This window comes from Erpetoichthys calabaricus, chromosome 1 (assembly GCF_900747795.2).
Source record: "Erpetoichthys calabaricus chromosome 1, fErpCal1.3, whole genome shotgun sequence".
Classification (NCBI taxonomy): domain Eukaryota; kingdom Metazoa; phylum Chordata; class Cladistia; order Polypteriformes; family Polypteridae; genus Erpetoichthys; species Erpetoichthys calabaricus.
Window position 1 is genome coordinate 56521073 of NC_041394.2, and position 15809 is coordinate 56536881.

General features: G+C 37.0%; 1 protein-coding gene across 1 annotated transcript in view; it reads right to left on the bottom strand.

The window, feature by feature from the left end:
* Nucleotides 1–7860: 7860 nt before the first annotated feature.
* LOC114650431 (prospero homeobox protein 1-like) overlaps nucleotides 7861–15809 on the bottom strand; it is a 31505-nt gene continuing 23556 nt past the window's right edge. The window contains exons 3-5 of the mRNA XM_051933753.1: nucleotides 14818–14932; nucleotides 14230–14424; nucleotides 7861–8485 (exon numbers count right to left, since the gene is read on the bottom strand). Of these exons, the coding sequence (XP_051789713.1) occupies nucleotides 8300–8485; nucleotides 14230–14424; nucleotides 14818–14932 (496 nt within the window). The 3' untranslated portion in view covers nucleotides 7861–8299. The remainder of the gene's footprint in view (nucleotides 8486–14229; nucleotides 14425–14817; nucleotides 14933–15809) is intronic.

Sequence of the window (15809 nt, forward strand, 5' to 3'; positions counted from 1 at the left end):
AATAATGAATTGTGGAATATCAACATCTCTCATGGCTGTTTTTCCCAGACCAAGGTGACCAGACCAGCCATACACTAAAATAAGACAACAATAATGGTAAAATGGAGTTGCACACTCAATCAGTACCATACATCACAGACCCGGATTAAGTAATAAATAGATAAAGACAGATCACTTAAAATTTTATTTCAAATATATTCTCTGTGTTTGTATCACATAATTTTCAAATGTGCCTCTATCTCAAAGTTTTGAATATAAAACATTTCCTAATGCAATTTTTCTCTTTATTATTTAATTTATTTTAATTTTGTTCTTTTTGTTTTACACAAATGCATCATTATGTACAGTTTCATTTGAAAACACAGGTTAAATAATATTAATATCAATTAAGACCCTTTCACTACCCAGGAATGAATACAAATATTGACATTTATAATAATAAATACAACAGGAAAATTTTAAAAAGTTTCAAACAAAGAAACATTGGTAAAGCTGTCATTTTCACATCACAGTTGATCAAATTAATTTGTATTTACAGATAGAAAAGTCTAGGAATATTTGCTTTTGCCTTCCTTGCAGCCTTTAGGACTTCTTTGATCCATCCAAGCAGATACTGGTGATGCATCTCAGATTTCAGTTTGCTAAAATGTCTTATATAAAGTATATATAACTGGTTCAAAATTCTAAGTCGGTTTTCCATCCATTTTCTGAATGAACTATCTCCATCTTTATGGTGCTCACAGCATTAGGTGCAAATCAAGAACAAACCCCAGACAGGGTTCCTGTTCATTGCAGGGCACAACATTCAAGCTAACACCCACTCACTCATCAGCTTAACTTGGAAGGAAATCAAAGTAGCCGGTCTCTAGAGTGGTAAGGAACCACTACTATTCTAAGTAAAACTATGTTAAAAATATTAATAATAACAAAGCACTACCATGTGCACTTTATATATAAATGTCCTCAGCTTCTACTTCTATCCTTCCTAATAAATGAGATGAGGTCAACAGGAGCCACTTTACTAGCAATCTGACATGAACTCTCCTTTTGTTTTTCGACAGTTCTCTCTTCATGTGCTGCCACTTCCTCCATACAGATTCTATTTTCTAGTTACTTTTGAATGGTAGCATTTACAAATTCTAATGAATGTAATGCATAATTCCCCCTCCATTTGTTCTTAGTATTGTGTATTAATGTTTTCCAGGTATAGTCTTTGTGAAGGTCAGTCGTCTTTATGCTTGGGGATACTTTTTGGTCTTTCTTTTTTTAAATCCACCTTTCACACATGCATTTTATCAGGACATTTCTTTTCTGCAGCATAAACATACCCCGGTATAATCTGTAGCACATGTATTGTTTAGCCTTATGGTATTTCAAGGTAAGGTACTTATTTAAGGTAAAGGAAACCAAAGTTTCAAAGCAATGTAGTTCTACTCACTAATAGTTGTGCCGTGGAGTGGTAAAGTGTTTCATGTTGTTTAGCACATGCAAGTAATAATTTCACAGTACCCTGTACACATGACAATAACGACCAATTATAAACCCTTTCTTTTTTCTTCTTATTTTTGTCAGCACCAACAATACTTAATATTACAGTATAAATATTATGATTACTGTTACTTGCATCCATCATAGTTTACCCCACAAGTATTTGTGCGGTTTGTGCATCTATCTTGTGAGGGCCTTTCTCCCTGTCCATGCATGGTCTACACTTTAGGACTGTTGCCTCAGTACTTTAGGTATCTGTCTGGTTGCAGCTCCATTTTGGGTCATATGGGTTTTGTCACAAGTCCTCCAATCTTCTCCAACATCCCAAAGGTCCACATGTTATAATCAGAGCCTGTACATTGTCCCCATCTAAGTGAGTGTGTCACATAGGCATCTGTTCAGTTAAATTTGTAGAACTGATGGAAAGATTTTATCCTCCTATATTATACAGACTTTACTTTAGAATGCCCAAGAGGTGGTGTGCAGCCGGTTAGCTGAGGTCTCCAGGACTGTGACTGTTTCTGACTTTGTCTTTTGACGTTGTTTGTTATAATTGACCATGGACCTCCCAGAGGTGTATTTTCTCCAGGGATGCTTCTGACTGGAGGTTTTGTTTTCCTCTCTTCTGTTGTTGACTGTCCATAGTTCAACAATTAATCAATGGACAGAGAGTGCTAGGCTCTGTTTATGTTAATCAGTTTGGAACTGATTTATCTTCCTATGTGTTTAAACAAATCTGTATCTTTATATGCATGCATTACATAACTATTAGATTGTAAAACTATAATTTTGTTTAACCTGTGAATGTTTTACAGCACACTGAACCTGCAGTTAATCTGTCCCAAAATGTTATACATAGGTGCTCCTACCATTTCACACAGTCTTGAATATCTATTCATCCAGCTATATCCTAACTACAGGGTCAGAGGGGTCTGCTGGAGCCAATCCCAGCCAACACAGGGCATAAGGCAGGAAACAAACCCCGGGCAGGGCGCCAGCCCACCGCAGGGCGCACACACACACACCAAGCATGCACTAGGGACAATTTAGAATTGCCAATGACACCTAACCTGCAATTCTTTGGACTGTGGGAGGAAACCGGAGCACCTGGAGGACACCCACGCAGACACGGGGAGAACATACAAACTCCACGCAGGGAGGACCCAGGAAGCGAACCCAGGTCCCCTAACTGTGAGGCAGCAACGCTACCCACTGCGCCACCGTGCTGCCCAGTCTTGAATATCCTTCACTTAAATGTTTTTGCACTTGACAGTCTCAAAACCCTTAACAAAATCGTCTTATTTTACAGAGTAAACAACCATCCACCCATTATGTGCTTACCCTGCTCAGGGAAGTAGAGGCCACAGACTATAGTGGAAATGTCAGTAACACAGCAAGAATGAATCCTGGATAGGGTATAGCTCCATCACAGGGCACATTCACAAACACACCCAACTGACCAACATATTTTAATGAATATCATTGTTATCTAACCATCCATTTATTTTCTAACCCACTTCTTGGGCAAGGTAGGAAGCAGCTGTAGAACGGCCGCCACTTTTGTCACAAGGCATGCGCACACATCCACCATTAGTCATATGGGACAAACTTAGCAGCTGCCAATTAACCTAAGATACACTTTATTGGGATGTAGAAAGTTAACTGCATATGGGATCGAACAGATACAAGGAAAATGTACAAAGTCCACATGGGATGTTTTGGGCTGGGCTGGGAGTCAGTAGTGTTAATCAGTGTTCCACCCCATGCTACATTCAATCCTCTATAACTGGGGTTCTCAAAGTCGGTCCTGGGGGCCCACTGTGGCTTCAGGTTTTTGTTCCAACCAGATTCATAATCATTGACAACTGCAAACTCTGATCTCAATTAATTAGCTGGTATTTTTTTCTCTTCTCTTATTCTACATTAAGAAAGCACCGCAACATGACTTTTACATTTATAAGACATTTGGAAATATTTCCCTTTTTGCTAGAGATTTAAATGATTGACCCTCTTTTGTGGATTTTATTTTATATTTTGCCCTTTCTCTGTGTAGTTTTCTCCCTTCATTGTATCTTAATAATGACAAGCAGCAGAGCAGACAAACGGGCAAACAACACTGAATAATCAAAGGCTGCAACTACTTTAGCGTTAGACTCACTAATTAGAAAATAATGAATTAATTAAACGATTAGAACACCCGGCAAAAAAAAGAATGAAAATCAAGATGAAAATATTGTTAAAGGGAAAAAAACACATTATTCCAATATAACTGCTTGGTACATTTTAATATAAATATATATTTTTTAATATATATATTAAATATTATTTTTTTTACCAAACTTAGTTTTCTAATTTCCACATTTTTCCCAAAACAAAATTTGGCAAATAACAGTTCACTTAATTAGCCCATAAGTCCAATTAACAATAGAAGCTGGTTGGAAAAAAAACCTGCAGCAACAGTGGGCCTCCAGGACCGACGTTGAGAACCCCTGCTCTATAACATTACAGTATCCCCCATTTTTGCACTGCTGATGGAGCACACGGACATATAACGGAAGCAAGTGGTTGCTCCTCAAGCTATAGCAGGAGTGATTATCTTGTAGTATTCACCATGACAAGCAGGCTTGTGAGCTTAACTGGGAACCAGCAAACAATGCTGCCACCATTCTCGGATTGTTTTCTAACTTGAGAATTACAATACTAAACCTGACATAATACATTTTAATACCAGAAGTGGAAAAAGGTTGAAAAAGTAAGACATGAGATGAGCAGAAAGGGGAGAGAAATAATCAGCGAGAGTGTCACTAGTGTTACAACAGACCGCTGGAGTGCATGGACCATTTCAGCGTAGTTTGCATTATTTATGATTAACCTTCTTATCCCACCTCACTAATCACAAGTTGTAATCTCTGCCCCTCTTAGCTGAAGTGACTCTATTTCCATCCATTTGGAGTTCAAAGTGAGCAAGTGGCAAAATATGGTTTATGTAGTGCATTGCATGTTCTCCCCGTGTCTGCGTGGGTTTCCTCCGGGCGCTCCGGTTTCCTCCCACAGTCCAAAGACATGCAGGTTAGGTGGATTGGCGATTCTAAATTGGCCCTAGTGTGTGCTTGGTGTGTGGGTGTGTTTGTGTGTGTCCTGCGGTGGGTTGGCACCCTGCCCAGGATTGGTTCCCTGCCTTGTGCCCTGTGTTGGCTGGGATTGGCTCCAGCAGACCCCCGTGACCCTGTGTTCGGATTCAGCGGGTTGGAAAATGGATGGATGGATACTGAATTAATTATTTTTTCCCATAATAAAAAAGTAAAAAGGCACTTAAAAAGAGGCCACAAAACAATAATTAGATCAACAGAATACTTTAAAGCTACAAAAATCACATTTTTCGCTGAAAGCGATACCGCGAAGCGAGACAGGAATGAAGTTTTGACAATCAAGTAATCACTATGGGTAGGCTGGAATAAGTAAAATCCAACTTTAAGTTTCTTTTATTTGTTTCTTATTTGTTTAGGTGCATTTGCATATTGACAGTGAATCACCTATTGGATAGCCCATGCATGAAACAGCTCGATACCCCGTAGAACAATTATGTTGAAGTGTGGCACACCAACTCTTCAAGGAAATTTGCCAAGACAGTTCAATTTGTGTTGAGATATCTTGGAACAGTTTGCGCTGTAAAATGTTTAAAAATTTCAGTTTCCCATTGAAAGGCATTGGCGAATTTGCGATCTCGTCAATTTTAAAACAGAGAGACTTTCCGTGCAACTTCAACTATGAATTAGTTTAGTTTAATGTTTTAATTTTACCTTGACAGCGGTTACACCGATTTGTGTGTTTTGTATCATTTCCACTTTCTCACCTTCGATAGATGGCAGAATACATGAGCAGGTAGGATGGCGCTGTTTTTTGGCCAATTGCGCATGCGCAGGACGGCGATCCTCCATCTGCAAGTTGAGATTTGCTCGCGCGGGCAAACCTCCAGATCAGCAAGCTGTTGCTCTGTCTGCTTTATGAAGCCTTTCCAGCCGGTTGAGTGCAAACGGAAGAGATGCGGGACACAGGCATCTCATGCCTAAAGGGGCTTTAAGTTATAACAGGTACGTTAAATTATTTTCCAAACGTAAAAGTCTAAAATTAAAGCACGGAAAACAAAAGGTTTCCTAAGTAAGAATTTGGTACCCTGTGGAGTGTAAGCCCCTGTGCACTGAGCAAATAAACATTTACTCCGCATACCTTAAACTAAACCGACCTAACTGTTCCATTATCTGCAGTTTATAATGATTCACATTTTTACTTTCACTCCAATTTATAAGGGTGACCAGTCGTCAGTATAATACCGACAGTCCCGATTTAAGGCTATGTGTTAATTAACTGAAGAACATCAATAAAACATTGATCTGCTGACACAAGCTACTTCACAATTTATTTAGAATATATTTACGAAACTTCAAGGGGCACAAAACCCCATAACCAGTGTAATGCACAAATAATAACGCAGTCAAATCTCCATTAAGAGCTAGTATTGAATTCGAACAGCATCGCGGGAACGACTAACAAACTGATAAAAAAAAAAAACAACAGACGATACCGTCATTTGTTTCCACTTCAAGCAGTTTGTGGGCTCCTAAGCAGGCATTTGTTAAAGTGTTTTTATTCGTGCCGTGATCCCTCCCTGATGACAATAGAAATATTAGCTATTAAAACATGAAAACGGGCCTCATACATGGGCATACATCCTACACAAGTGCCCAGGTTTGGGGCTTTGAAAATCTGGTCACCCAATAATTTATCATCACTGTGCCACGGTCACCTGATACCCTTATAGTCAGTCGCTGTAATAAACTTTGCTTATTGTCTTTTTTTGATCCATTTGTAATAGATTAAAACAGGTACTGCAATATCATTTACAATATTTGCACCAGTCCTATTATTTTTATGTGGTTTTTTTTGTTTACACTTCCGTTTTTCCCTAACATTTGTTAAAACTGAACAGCTTTGCAAGTCCCATGTCATAAAAATTATTAGGGTCAGACATGCTCAGGCACAGAAGGAATTATGACATGGTTTTATTTATTTATTTATGCTATGTTAATTGGCACGTGTAAATTATCACTGTTTGTGAATATAGTGTGTGTGAGTGACAGTCGTTCCTGTGATGGATTAGAGTCCTTCCAAGGCCTGTTTTCAACCTTTTGCGTAGTCCTGATGGGATAGCCTTTTGCCCCATGACCCCGAAATGCATTGAGAAAGTTCTGGAACCAACTTACTGAGCTCAGGCCATTAAAAGACACAGTGCCTGCACAGTCCTTGAACGCACCTGAATGTTATGCCATGCATACATTTTTTAATTTGTTATATGCTGAGTGGAAGACGAATCACTATTACTGTATATGTGTAAGAGCTTTTATAAACCTGTCATGTTATTAAATACAGGATGAATACTAGCAGTGGTAGCACTAATGGGAAATGCAGCCCCATGACACTGAATTAGATAAAGCAGGTATGAGAATGATATGTTACATGTTTTGTCACGTTTACTTCTCTACTGTATTTAACACTTATAAGTTCTTTTTCAGGGTCATGGGACCTCATTCTATGATTTGCAGAAAGCTCTCAATTTATCACACTAGAACAACATTTTGTTGTATTGTGCATGTCTATTGATCTCTTCAATGCACATTAAAAGCATAGTGAGACTTGGTGCTTAACTTAATAAAATATAAAAAAGGTGCTACAATGGTTTTTAATTACAAATAATTTGTACATCACTTAATGCTGCCCTAAGACGGACTAATGACCTAACCTGATTAAAGCCTGCCATGTACTTATGCCCATTCCCCTCAGCTCTATCCTTGATATTTAGGTTCAGAAAATGGATGGTCTTGCATTATACTTTCTCCTCATACAACTGAGCAAAATAGAAAGATATTTTGGCTTCTGGTATGAATAGTCTAATTTTTCAATAGAGTTTGGCATTTTGTAATTGAGTTCTGCATATTGCAGAAAAATAATAGCTCAGTGTATTCGGTGTAACAGTGATCATAGCATAATCAACATGACCTTCACTTATTTGTGATTTGCTTAAACTTCCTTTCTTGCTTAGAGGTCACCCCTGCACATCAAATATTCTTTCATTTTGTACACCAAGTCCATAAATTACATGGGCCACAGGACCAGCAGGTTTTCATTTCAGTGAGTCTCCCAATCAGAGCCCTAAGTTTCAGTAGAACTTCTATTTTCATTTTTACAGTCTAAGTCTATAAGTTCATAATGAATCTATAAGTAAAAGCTAACAGAGATTTTTATTATTAATAGCAGAAGTGATTCTGCTAACTTATTTAATATATTATCCCTTTTATCTAAAAGCAGCTTAAAAAATCTAAATTGCAGTGAAAAGGCTTGTATGTAAATGACAGCAAATCACTTTTGTAAAATATTATTGTTGTTTATTTACTGGATTGCTCAATAAAATAAGCTGCCTTTTAAAGAAATATTTATAAAGAAAGAGTGCTGCAAAGAAATATATCAAAAATATGAAGTAAAGTCCTTGAATACAGTTTGAGGTCTAATTCATTTGAATCAACAAGCATACACCCTGTAGTGTCTATTCCAGTCCACAGCGTGTACACTGAGTCACAGCGAGGAATTCATTTAAAAGCAATGGGTGTCTTATTAAGGAATCAGTTGGAATGAAAACCTGCAGTGCAAGTGATGAATCATTTGTTGGTTAAATATGCACAATTTAATGAGTAAGTAAGTTAGCTGACATTGTTTAATCCCACCATGTCCCAGATTTCCAAAATTCTGAAAAGTTTGTTTATTCACGGGATATATCCTGCAGGCAGTTTGGAGATTTGAAGAACTCTGGGACTTCACTGTCAAGTTTGCAGATTACCTTATATATTGCCTTCTTCCAAGAAGGATCAGAGTCCTTGTTTCCATGAATAGCTGAAAAGAATTCTCTTAAGGTAACCTGTGACACCTCCAGAAATCGGTCAGGAACCTGAAAGAGAGATAGATGGGCAGTTATGAAACAGACACTGATTTAAGAGTGCAAGAGTGTTCAGTGAGTAAGAGTCCAAGTACTTGTGAAATATCTAGAGAATGATATGTTAGACAATAAAAGTTGTAAAGTAAAAAGGAAACAATTGATGGATGAATGAATAAATAGATGGATGAACAGATGGATTGATGGACGGATGGATTACTACTAAATGATTCAAAGTATTTTGATATCTCCCGTCTTAATCTGACTGTGGACAGCAGCAGTACAATTATCTTTCTGTTAATTCTTTATACCTGGGGCTGTAATGGAAAGGAAAAGTACAAAACATTTCCAATTTCCAACTTAGAAAGAAAGAAAAAGAAAAGTTCTTTCTTTCTTTCTTTCTCTTTCTTTCTTTCTCTCTTTCTTTCTTTCTTTCTTTCTTTCTTTCTTTCTTTCTTTCTTTCTTTCTTTCTTTCTTTCTTTCTTTCTTTCTTTCTTTCCAGTGTTCCACACCAAGTGAGGATATTGCAGAATTAAGATTTTAAAAGCTACACAGAATACAATCAAAATGGAACAGTAAATATTAAAAAAATGACTGTACATTAGAGTGACAGAAAACCTAGTTTAATCATATTATATCTAATGACAAATGATAGCCAAAAGATCTCTGACTGCATTATCTGGAGAATCATAGAAGAAAGAGCCTTGAGTTCAAGATGCCTTGTATGTTATGTTATATTATGTTATGTTATATCCTTGTATATGTGTTCTGTATGGATAACACACAGTCACCATCACAAAGAGAGTGTGCGCACTGTGTAGCACACTCTGTCACACAAACAGTGTCAAGCATTTTTCATGATATCCAGCCGCTCAGCCAATATCCTTCTCTATACTGCTACATCCAGAAAGTCCAAGCTAGTACCCAGAACAAAGTCAAATGTTCCTAATTAACTTAAGTCTGTCGATAAACCCTAATTTCATGTTACTGCCCCAATATAGCAATGTGTAAAAGAGTACATCTGGATTGTTGTACCCTGTTCATGTATTGTTACCAGAGGACTGTATGCCTGGTTGAAGAAATGGAAGTACAGGATAAGTGAATTAAAACAGCAACAAGATAAATAGGCTGAAATACTCTGAAATGGCAATAGCACTCAGAGAAGGAGGGTGGAAATGAATAATCTGCTCAACTTAAGTGAAATGGTCATCACAAGGATATAGGAGTAAAACTCATCTCAACAAAGAGTCTAGAAAATGAACTTCTGACAATCGCTAAGGAGCAATTAAAAGTTCAGAAGACAGAAGTAACTGTTAAATGGAGAAATACCAACTTAAAGAATGGCATAAAAAATTGTCAGGTGCAATATGAAAGGATCCTTACTGAAATCCTTCTCATTCAGACTAAATGAAAATAACAAAAATTATATAAATGGTGTATTCAGTGTACAAAAAAAAACATGGAAGGAAAAAGACACAATTACAAATGAAAAAGTGAAAAACAATATCCCTGTTTGTTTAAGGGCCTTAATAATAATTTGTTACATTTATATAATGCTTTTCTTGCAACTCAAAGCACTTTATATAGACAGAACGTAACCAGTTTAACCACCACCAAAGGATAGCAACCCCACGTGAATGATACGACAGCAGCCATTATTGTGCCAGCATGCTCACCACACATTAGCTGTTAGTTGGTGAACAGGTGAGAGAGATAGTTAGCCAATTAGAGATGGGGCATGATTAGGGGGGCAAAATGACCAAGCCAAGGAATTTAGTAAGGACATCAGGATAATCCCTACTTTTTTAAAATATGCCCAGGGATCTTTAATGACCACAGAAAGTCAGAATCTAGGTTTTATGTTTTAACCAAAAGAGTGAACCATTTCCACAGCACTGTGTCCCTGTCACAGGACTGGGGCTTTGAGATCCACACACAAATCACACAAACGTCCCCCTGATGGCCTCACCAACATTTCTTTCAGAGGGAATCCAAGCTTTTTCTAGTTGGTTTCCCATTCAAGTACTGGCCAAACATGCTTAGCTTCAGGTAGATGAGCTGTTTTGGTATGACTGCTCACTATGTTTATCTGTGGGTAGGCTGATCCACTGGCCCACATCCCCAGTACTAAAATAATTATTTAATTTTCCCAGTACACATGTCTCTCTCATAATTCTGCCTTTTCTTTCTACAAGTTATCTGTTTTTCCAACACATCTCCTTATTTCAGACTCTGGAGTAAGGTGACTAAAACAGAATCACTTAAATGAACGGGTCTCTTGTACAGCTTCAAGGCTGCCTCAGTTTAACAGAGAATAATGTTCTGCCAGGGGTAATCATCATCTCCCTGTCAATCCTTTAAAAGAAATTGTAGACTTCTTTCTGTAAGGGAACAACACACTAAAAGTATCATCCCACTTTCATTCCTACGCAACCTTGTCCTAAGGATCTTGACCTGTGGTTACTGCATTCTAGAATTTCAATGACTGCCATATCTGATTTTCATTCCTTAATTTTAATCACATTATAATTACCATTTTTAAGTACATCTTCAAGACTGTGACATTCATCTTAGATGCTTCAGCCAATGAGTGGTTTCATAATACCGTAGGAAGAGCTTCCTTACTGACCGGAGCATTTTGCAACAGCTTAAAAGCTATAATTTTAGCCACCTACTGTATATTACATTTGTACAACAACTCAAAATAGTTCAATCTTGTATCCTATTCATTGACTATCCACTTCAGTCTGCAGCAACTAAAATTACATCTGCAGCTTCAGGATATTAAGTTGCGCTCCATAAAAGCTTCTCTACTGTATTTCCTTCTTCTTAATCTTCCTGCCACCCCTTTGTGACCTTACTGTGTCTCTAAGAACAGACAGAGCTGCCATCTTGTATCATTGCAGAGCATGTTTCTGTCATGCTGTAAAATCAAGTTATGTGTATGTTATGTTTTATTATTATTTTTGTTTATTTTTAGTTCTTATTTTTTTGTCTTTATGATACATTTATTGTTTTCATGTTATTATGTATTGGTGTAATGTTTCTTTAAGTATCAGTATATTTAATGTTCCTTGTAGGTGGAACCCAAAGAGGCAGACCCACCTGTCAATGTCTGGTTTGGAAATGCCCCCAGCATATAAAGGTTGTGGAGAGAGGCAGTTCAATAGGAAACATTGCTTTTGTGAAGTTAAGTGTAAGTATATGGTTTACAGTTGGATTTTGTAGATTTTTGATTATTTTGTTCTATCTTTGGATTTTGATTTCTGGACAGTGTTTGCATTAGGATTGTCCTTTTAGGCAACTCTTTTGTTACTTCTGCTGATCTTTTTGAGTTTGTATTTGCATCTTTGATATTAATTTTAACAAATCTTTTTATAAAGATTCTTTGCTTTCCCATCTGTGCACATGCTCAGAATTACAATTCCTCTTATGGGGCTTTTGTGATGTTTTGGTGGACGTTAGTAGTAGTTTTTACCAGCTCCTCGTTTTGGGGCTGCTCTAGCTGAAGGCAGCAGATTGCTTTAGGGCCTGGCTTAAGTAAAGATTGCCTCTGTTGGGCAGACCAGGTAACATTCTGGCCTGCTCCCTACCTTCTTTTGGAGGCCTCATAGCTTTTTTTACATTAATGGAGACTCCAAATCATGACAGTTTTGACCAAAGGCAACACTCATTCTGTCCTTCCTTTGTACCCACTTAGCACCCATTAGATTTACCGAGCTTTACTGCTCTCTAGATGGTTCACATCATACTGGTATGCCAGCACATGTCACTATTGCCAGTGTTTGTTTTATTCTCATTTACAGCCCTTCTGGGCTCTGTTCTGTTCTGTGCCATCCATTCCTGCTTGGTAAGTCCTCGCCTATCATGTAAAGCACCACTCAGGAGAACAGGAGAAAGACTGATAAATAATGGACACTCAACTGACGAAGCCATAGCACCATTTGAACATTCTTGTTCAAATCTATAAATTATAAGATGCCCATTATAATGAATATGCAACAACGTGTTACAACAGAGTTGCTGTAATGTCAACACACCATACTGAAGAAAATTAAGCATTCTTATAGGCTAAAAGAACAATAAGAAGATACAGTGAATGTATTTTTAGTTTATGAAAAAGCCTTCAAATTAGGTTTGTAAATGTATAACAGTAACTGTTAAGCAACCATTTATTGAAGCCAGAATCATCTATATATATATATATATATATATATATATATATATATATATATATATAAAATCCCTATGTGCGTCCAGGTGACCGTGTGTGGGTGTCTTCTGGTGAAGTGCGCATGCGCGGGGCATGGTGCGGCGCACGATATTACTGTCAGAGAAAGTTACAGGCGTTTTATGGAAATACAAACCAGTATTACTGCGAGAGGAAATTAAAGGTACACAATACAGTGACGCATATTACAGCCACATACAAGCCAGTATTACTGTCAGAGGAGATTAAAGGCATATTACCGACGCGCATGCCTGTATTACCGCCAGAGAAAATTAAAGGTATATTACGGACGTACAAGCCAGCGGACGTACAAGACGGTATCCTTCAATAAGGGCGCGCACAAAAAGGCGAGCCTCAAAAGGATGACCTCAATTGGGCGCAGCGAATAAAGGCGCGTGTAAATAAAGATCTGCACCTGTTGCTGTTCACATATTCCAGAGCCATTTGAACTAAATTATCTACCCACCCTTATTGAATAGAGCCGTACAAGACAGTATTACTGTCACAGAAAATTAAAGACACACACAATACACGGCGGCAGCCCACGAAGAACGGTCAGCACAGCAAGTAAACATCAACAAAAGAAAGGCTGAAAGAAAAAAAAAATACGACCAACAAAAAGAATGAGGTCAAAGTCCCTTGCCATTTAATATAGACTGTTCCTGCTAATGTTTATGCACTACTGTTCTAGCGCCCGTTATTGTAACGGGCTAAATGACTAGTATAAAATAATCTGCTTGTAAATGTTTACTCTGGACTTTATTTGTTATTTTTAAAAATGCTGGTGGCTCATATACTTGCTGTCCCCCCCAGAAGGCAATCTAAGTATTGCAAGTTTGGATCTGATCTGTTCCGGATGATATTAGAAACAAGATCCTCTACTATCCACAAATAATGTACTCCTGGTAACCTCTGGGTGGGACCTCTGTTATAATACCTCTTGCTGCTTATTTCCTCATGAGAATTGTTTTTGTTTTTTTTACTTCATTGACAGATATACTCTTTCTGATTGTATATTTTGACACCAGCAAAAACATATAACCTTAAAAACAGTATGACAATACATTCCACAAAAATAAAATAAGATAAGCAAATCCATTTTTATATTCATTAACAGCTGAAATTTAAAATTCTTATGGCACTTCTTCATAGTCTGGAAGGAACACAGGGAACAGATATTGATAAGAGAGAAAATGTCCAAAATGAATCATGGGGAACGATATAACAACAACTCTAGGGCTGATCAATAAGCATAGAAATCACAAATTTATATGATTTGGACATATTCAGAAAGACAATATTTTATCACTTCAAAGAGTTTTGAGGAGCTGGGATAATGTGCAGGTAAGCAGAATTTTGCCTTAGTGAAAGTAAACCTTGGATTGTTTTATTGGTATTAGGTTTTTCTATGTGAGCTACTGAAACTTTAACTGATTTAATTTCTTAAAAGATGCATGCTTTTATTTAACTGACTACATCCTCAGCCTGCCTCTAGATTTACAAAAATAAAAATTAAAAAAATCTCACCTCAAAGTCATTGGATTTGTTGTAGTGAAGGTTAAGAACCCGAAAGAGTTCAGACTCCCGATTTATGCTGAGCTTTTCAGGACTGGTAACCCCTTCGCTGATAGCTTGACGTGCAAACTTTTCCATTTGAATGTAGAAGAATTCCCGAAAGTTGCTGAACCATTTGATCAGCTGGGATGTGATGCAGCGATTAAACTGAAAATACATTCCAACATAACTTAATCATATTTGAGAAAAGCAAGCATGATCCATTTAAAAGTAAGTCTTGGCCATTTGTCTAGAGACAAATGCCTTTTACAATGATTTAGTAATTTCCAATTATGAGAGTCAATTTAAAATACTAAAGATACTATAAGCTGAATCATTATCAATTATCTGGGAAATCACCAAAAAAGTATAATCTTGGAAAGTATGTGATCCAGAAAGTTGTGAAGATGAAATACAATTTAATTAACATTAATGAAAGTTAATGTTGAGAAACAAGTTCCAAGGTTTAATAACAGGGACACAAGTGTGAGGATTTACAGTGAACTTTCCTTCTTGGTCCCCAGTATTCGAGAATGTACTGTAGTCATGAGGAAAACCTACCTTAACATCTGGAAAGTAGATCTTGAGAGTATTGGAGCTTGGGTATCGAGTATAGAAGAACATCAGTTTGGCTTTCTTGAGGTGGCTGGGAGACAAGCCTTCTTGTGAGTGAGAGGATTAAGGAAAATGCATGAAAAGTACCCTGGAGTGACTAAATAAGCCCCCTGTGCTAGGAAGACATTAGAATTAAATATTGCATAATGAAGTTTATGATTCTGCAGATAATAAAATCATCCTAAAGTCCATTCATGAGTCAATACACTTAGTCCAGTTTAGGGCCAACAGGAGCAAAGGCTATTCAGCTATGTCATGTGAAACACAGGAAAGAACTCTGGATGGTGCACCAATGGTAATAGTAATTACCTGTTTTAATATCATTATCTTAATTACATTATTCACGGTTAGTTTTTGTCTTGTGCTTGATGCTGTTAATAATCTCCCATAACCCTAAATTAGACTACAGTAAGTGGATTCAACAATGGACAGATTTTATTTATTTATTTATCTATTTAATTATTATTTTTCCAGGTAAGGTTGTTTCCTTTCTCATTCCTAAAACAATGTAGGCTAGTTATACAGTATTTTTACTATTAATATTATGAGGATAATTGTTATTATTATTATCGTCACCCACAACAGGGTTTTTTTCTAACTTTGTGCCCAGTTGAAAATGATAATAATAATAATAATAATAACAATAATAATAAAATCTCTTGTTAAAGATTAAGATTATGAGGATTATTATTATTATCATCATCACCCATAACAAGAGTTTTTTTTCTATCTTTTTGCCCAGTTTACAATAATAATTTCAAAAAATCTCTTGTTAATCTCTTTTACATACACCAGAGGTAAATAGTTGTGTCATGTACTTATGAGATACATAGAGTAAAAATGAGTAGTGGTGTGCCACATTTGTTTGGTTCTTTCAATGAAAAAGGACTGTACCCATTGTATTGGCCATGCCAAAGAACATAGCGTGCAGAAAGTTG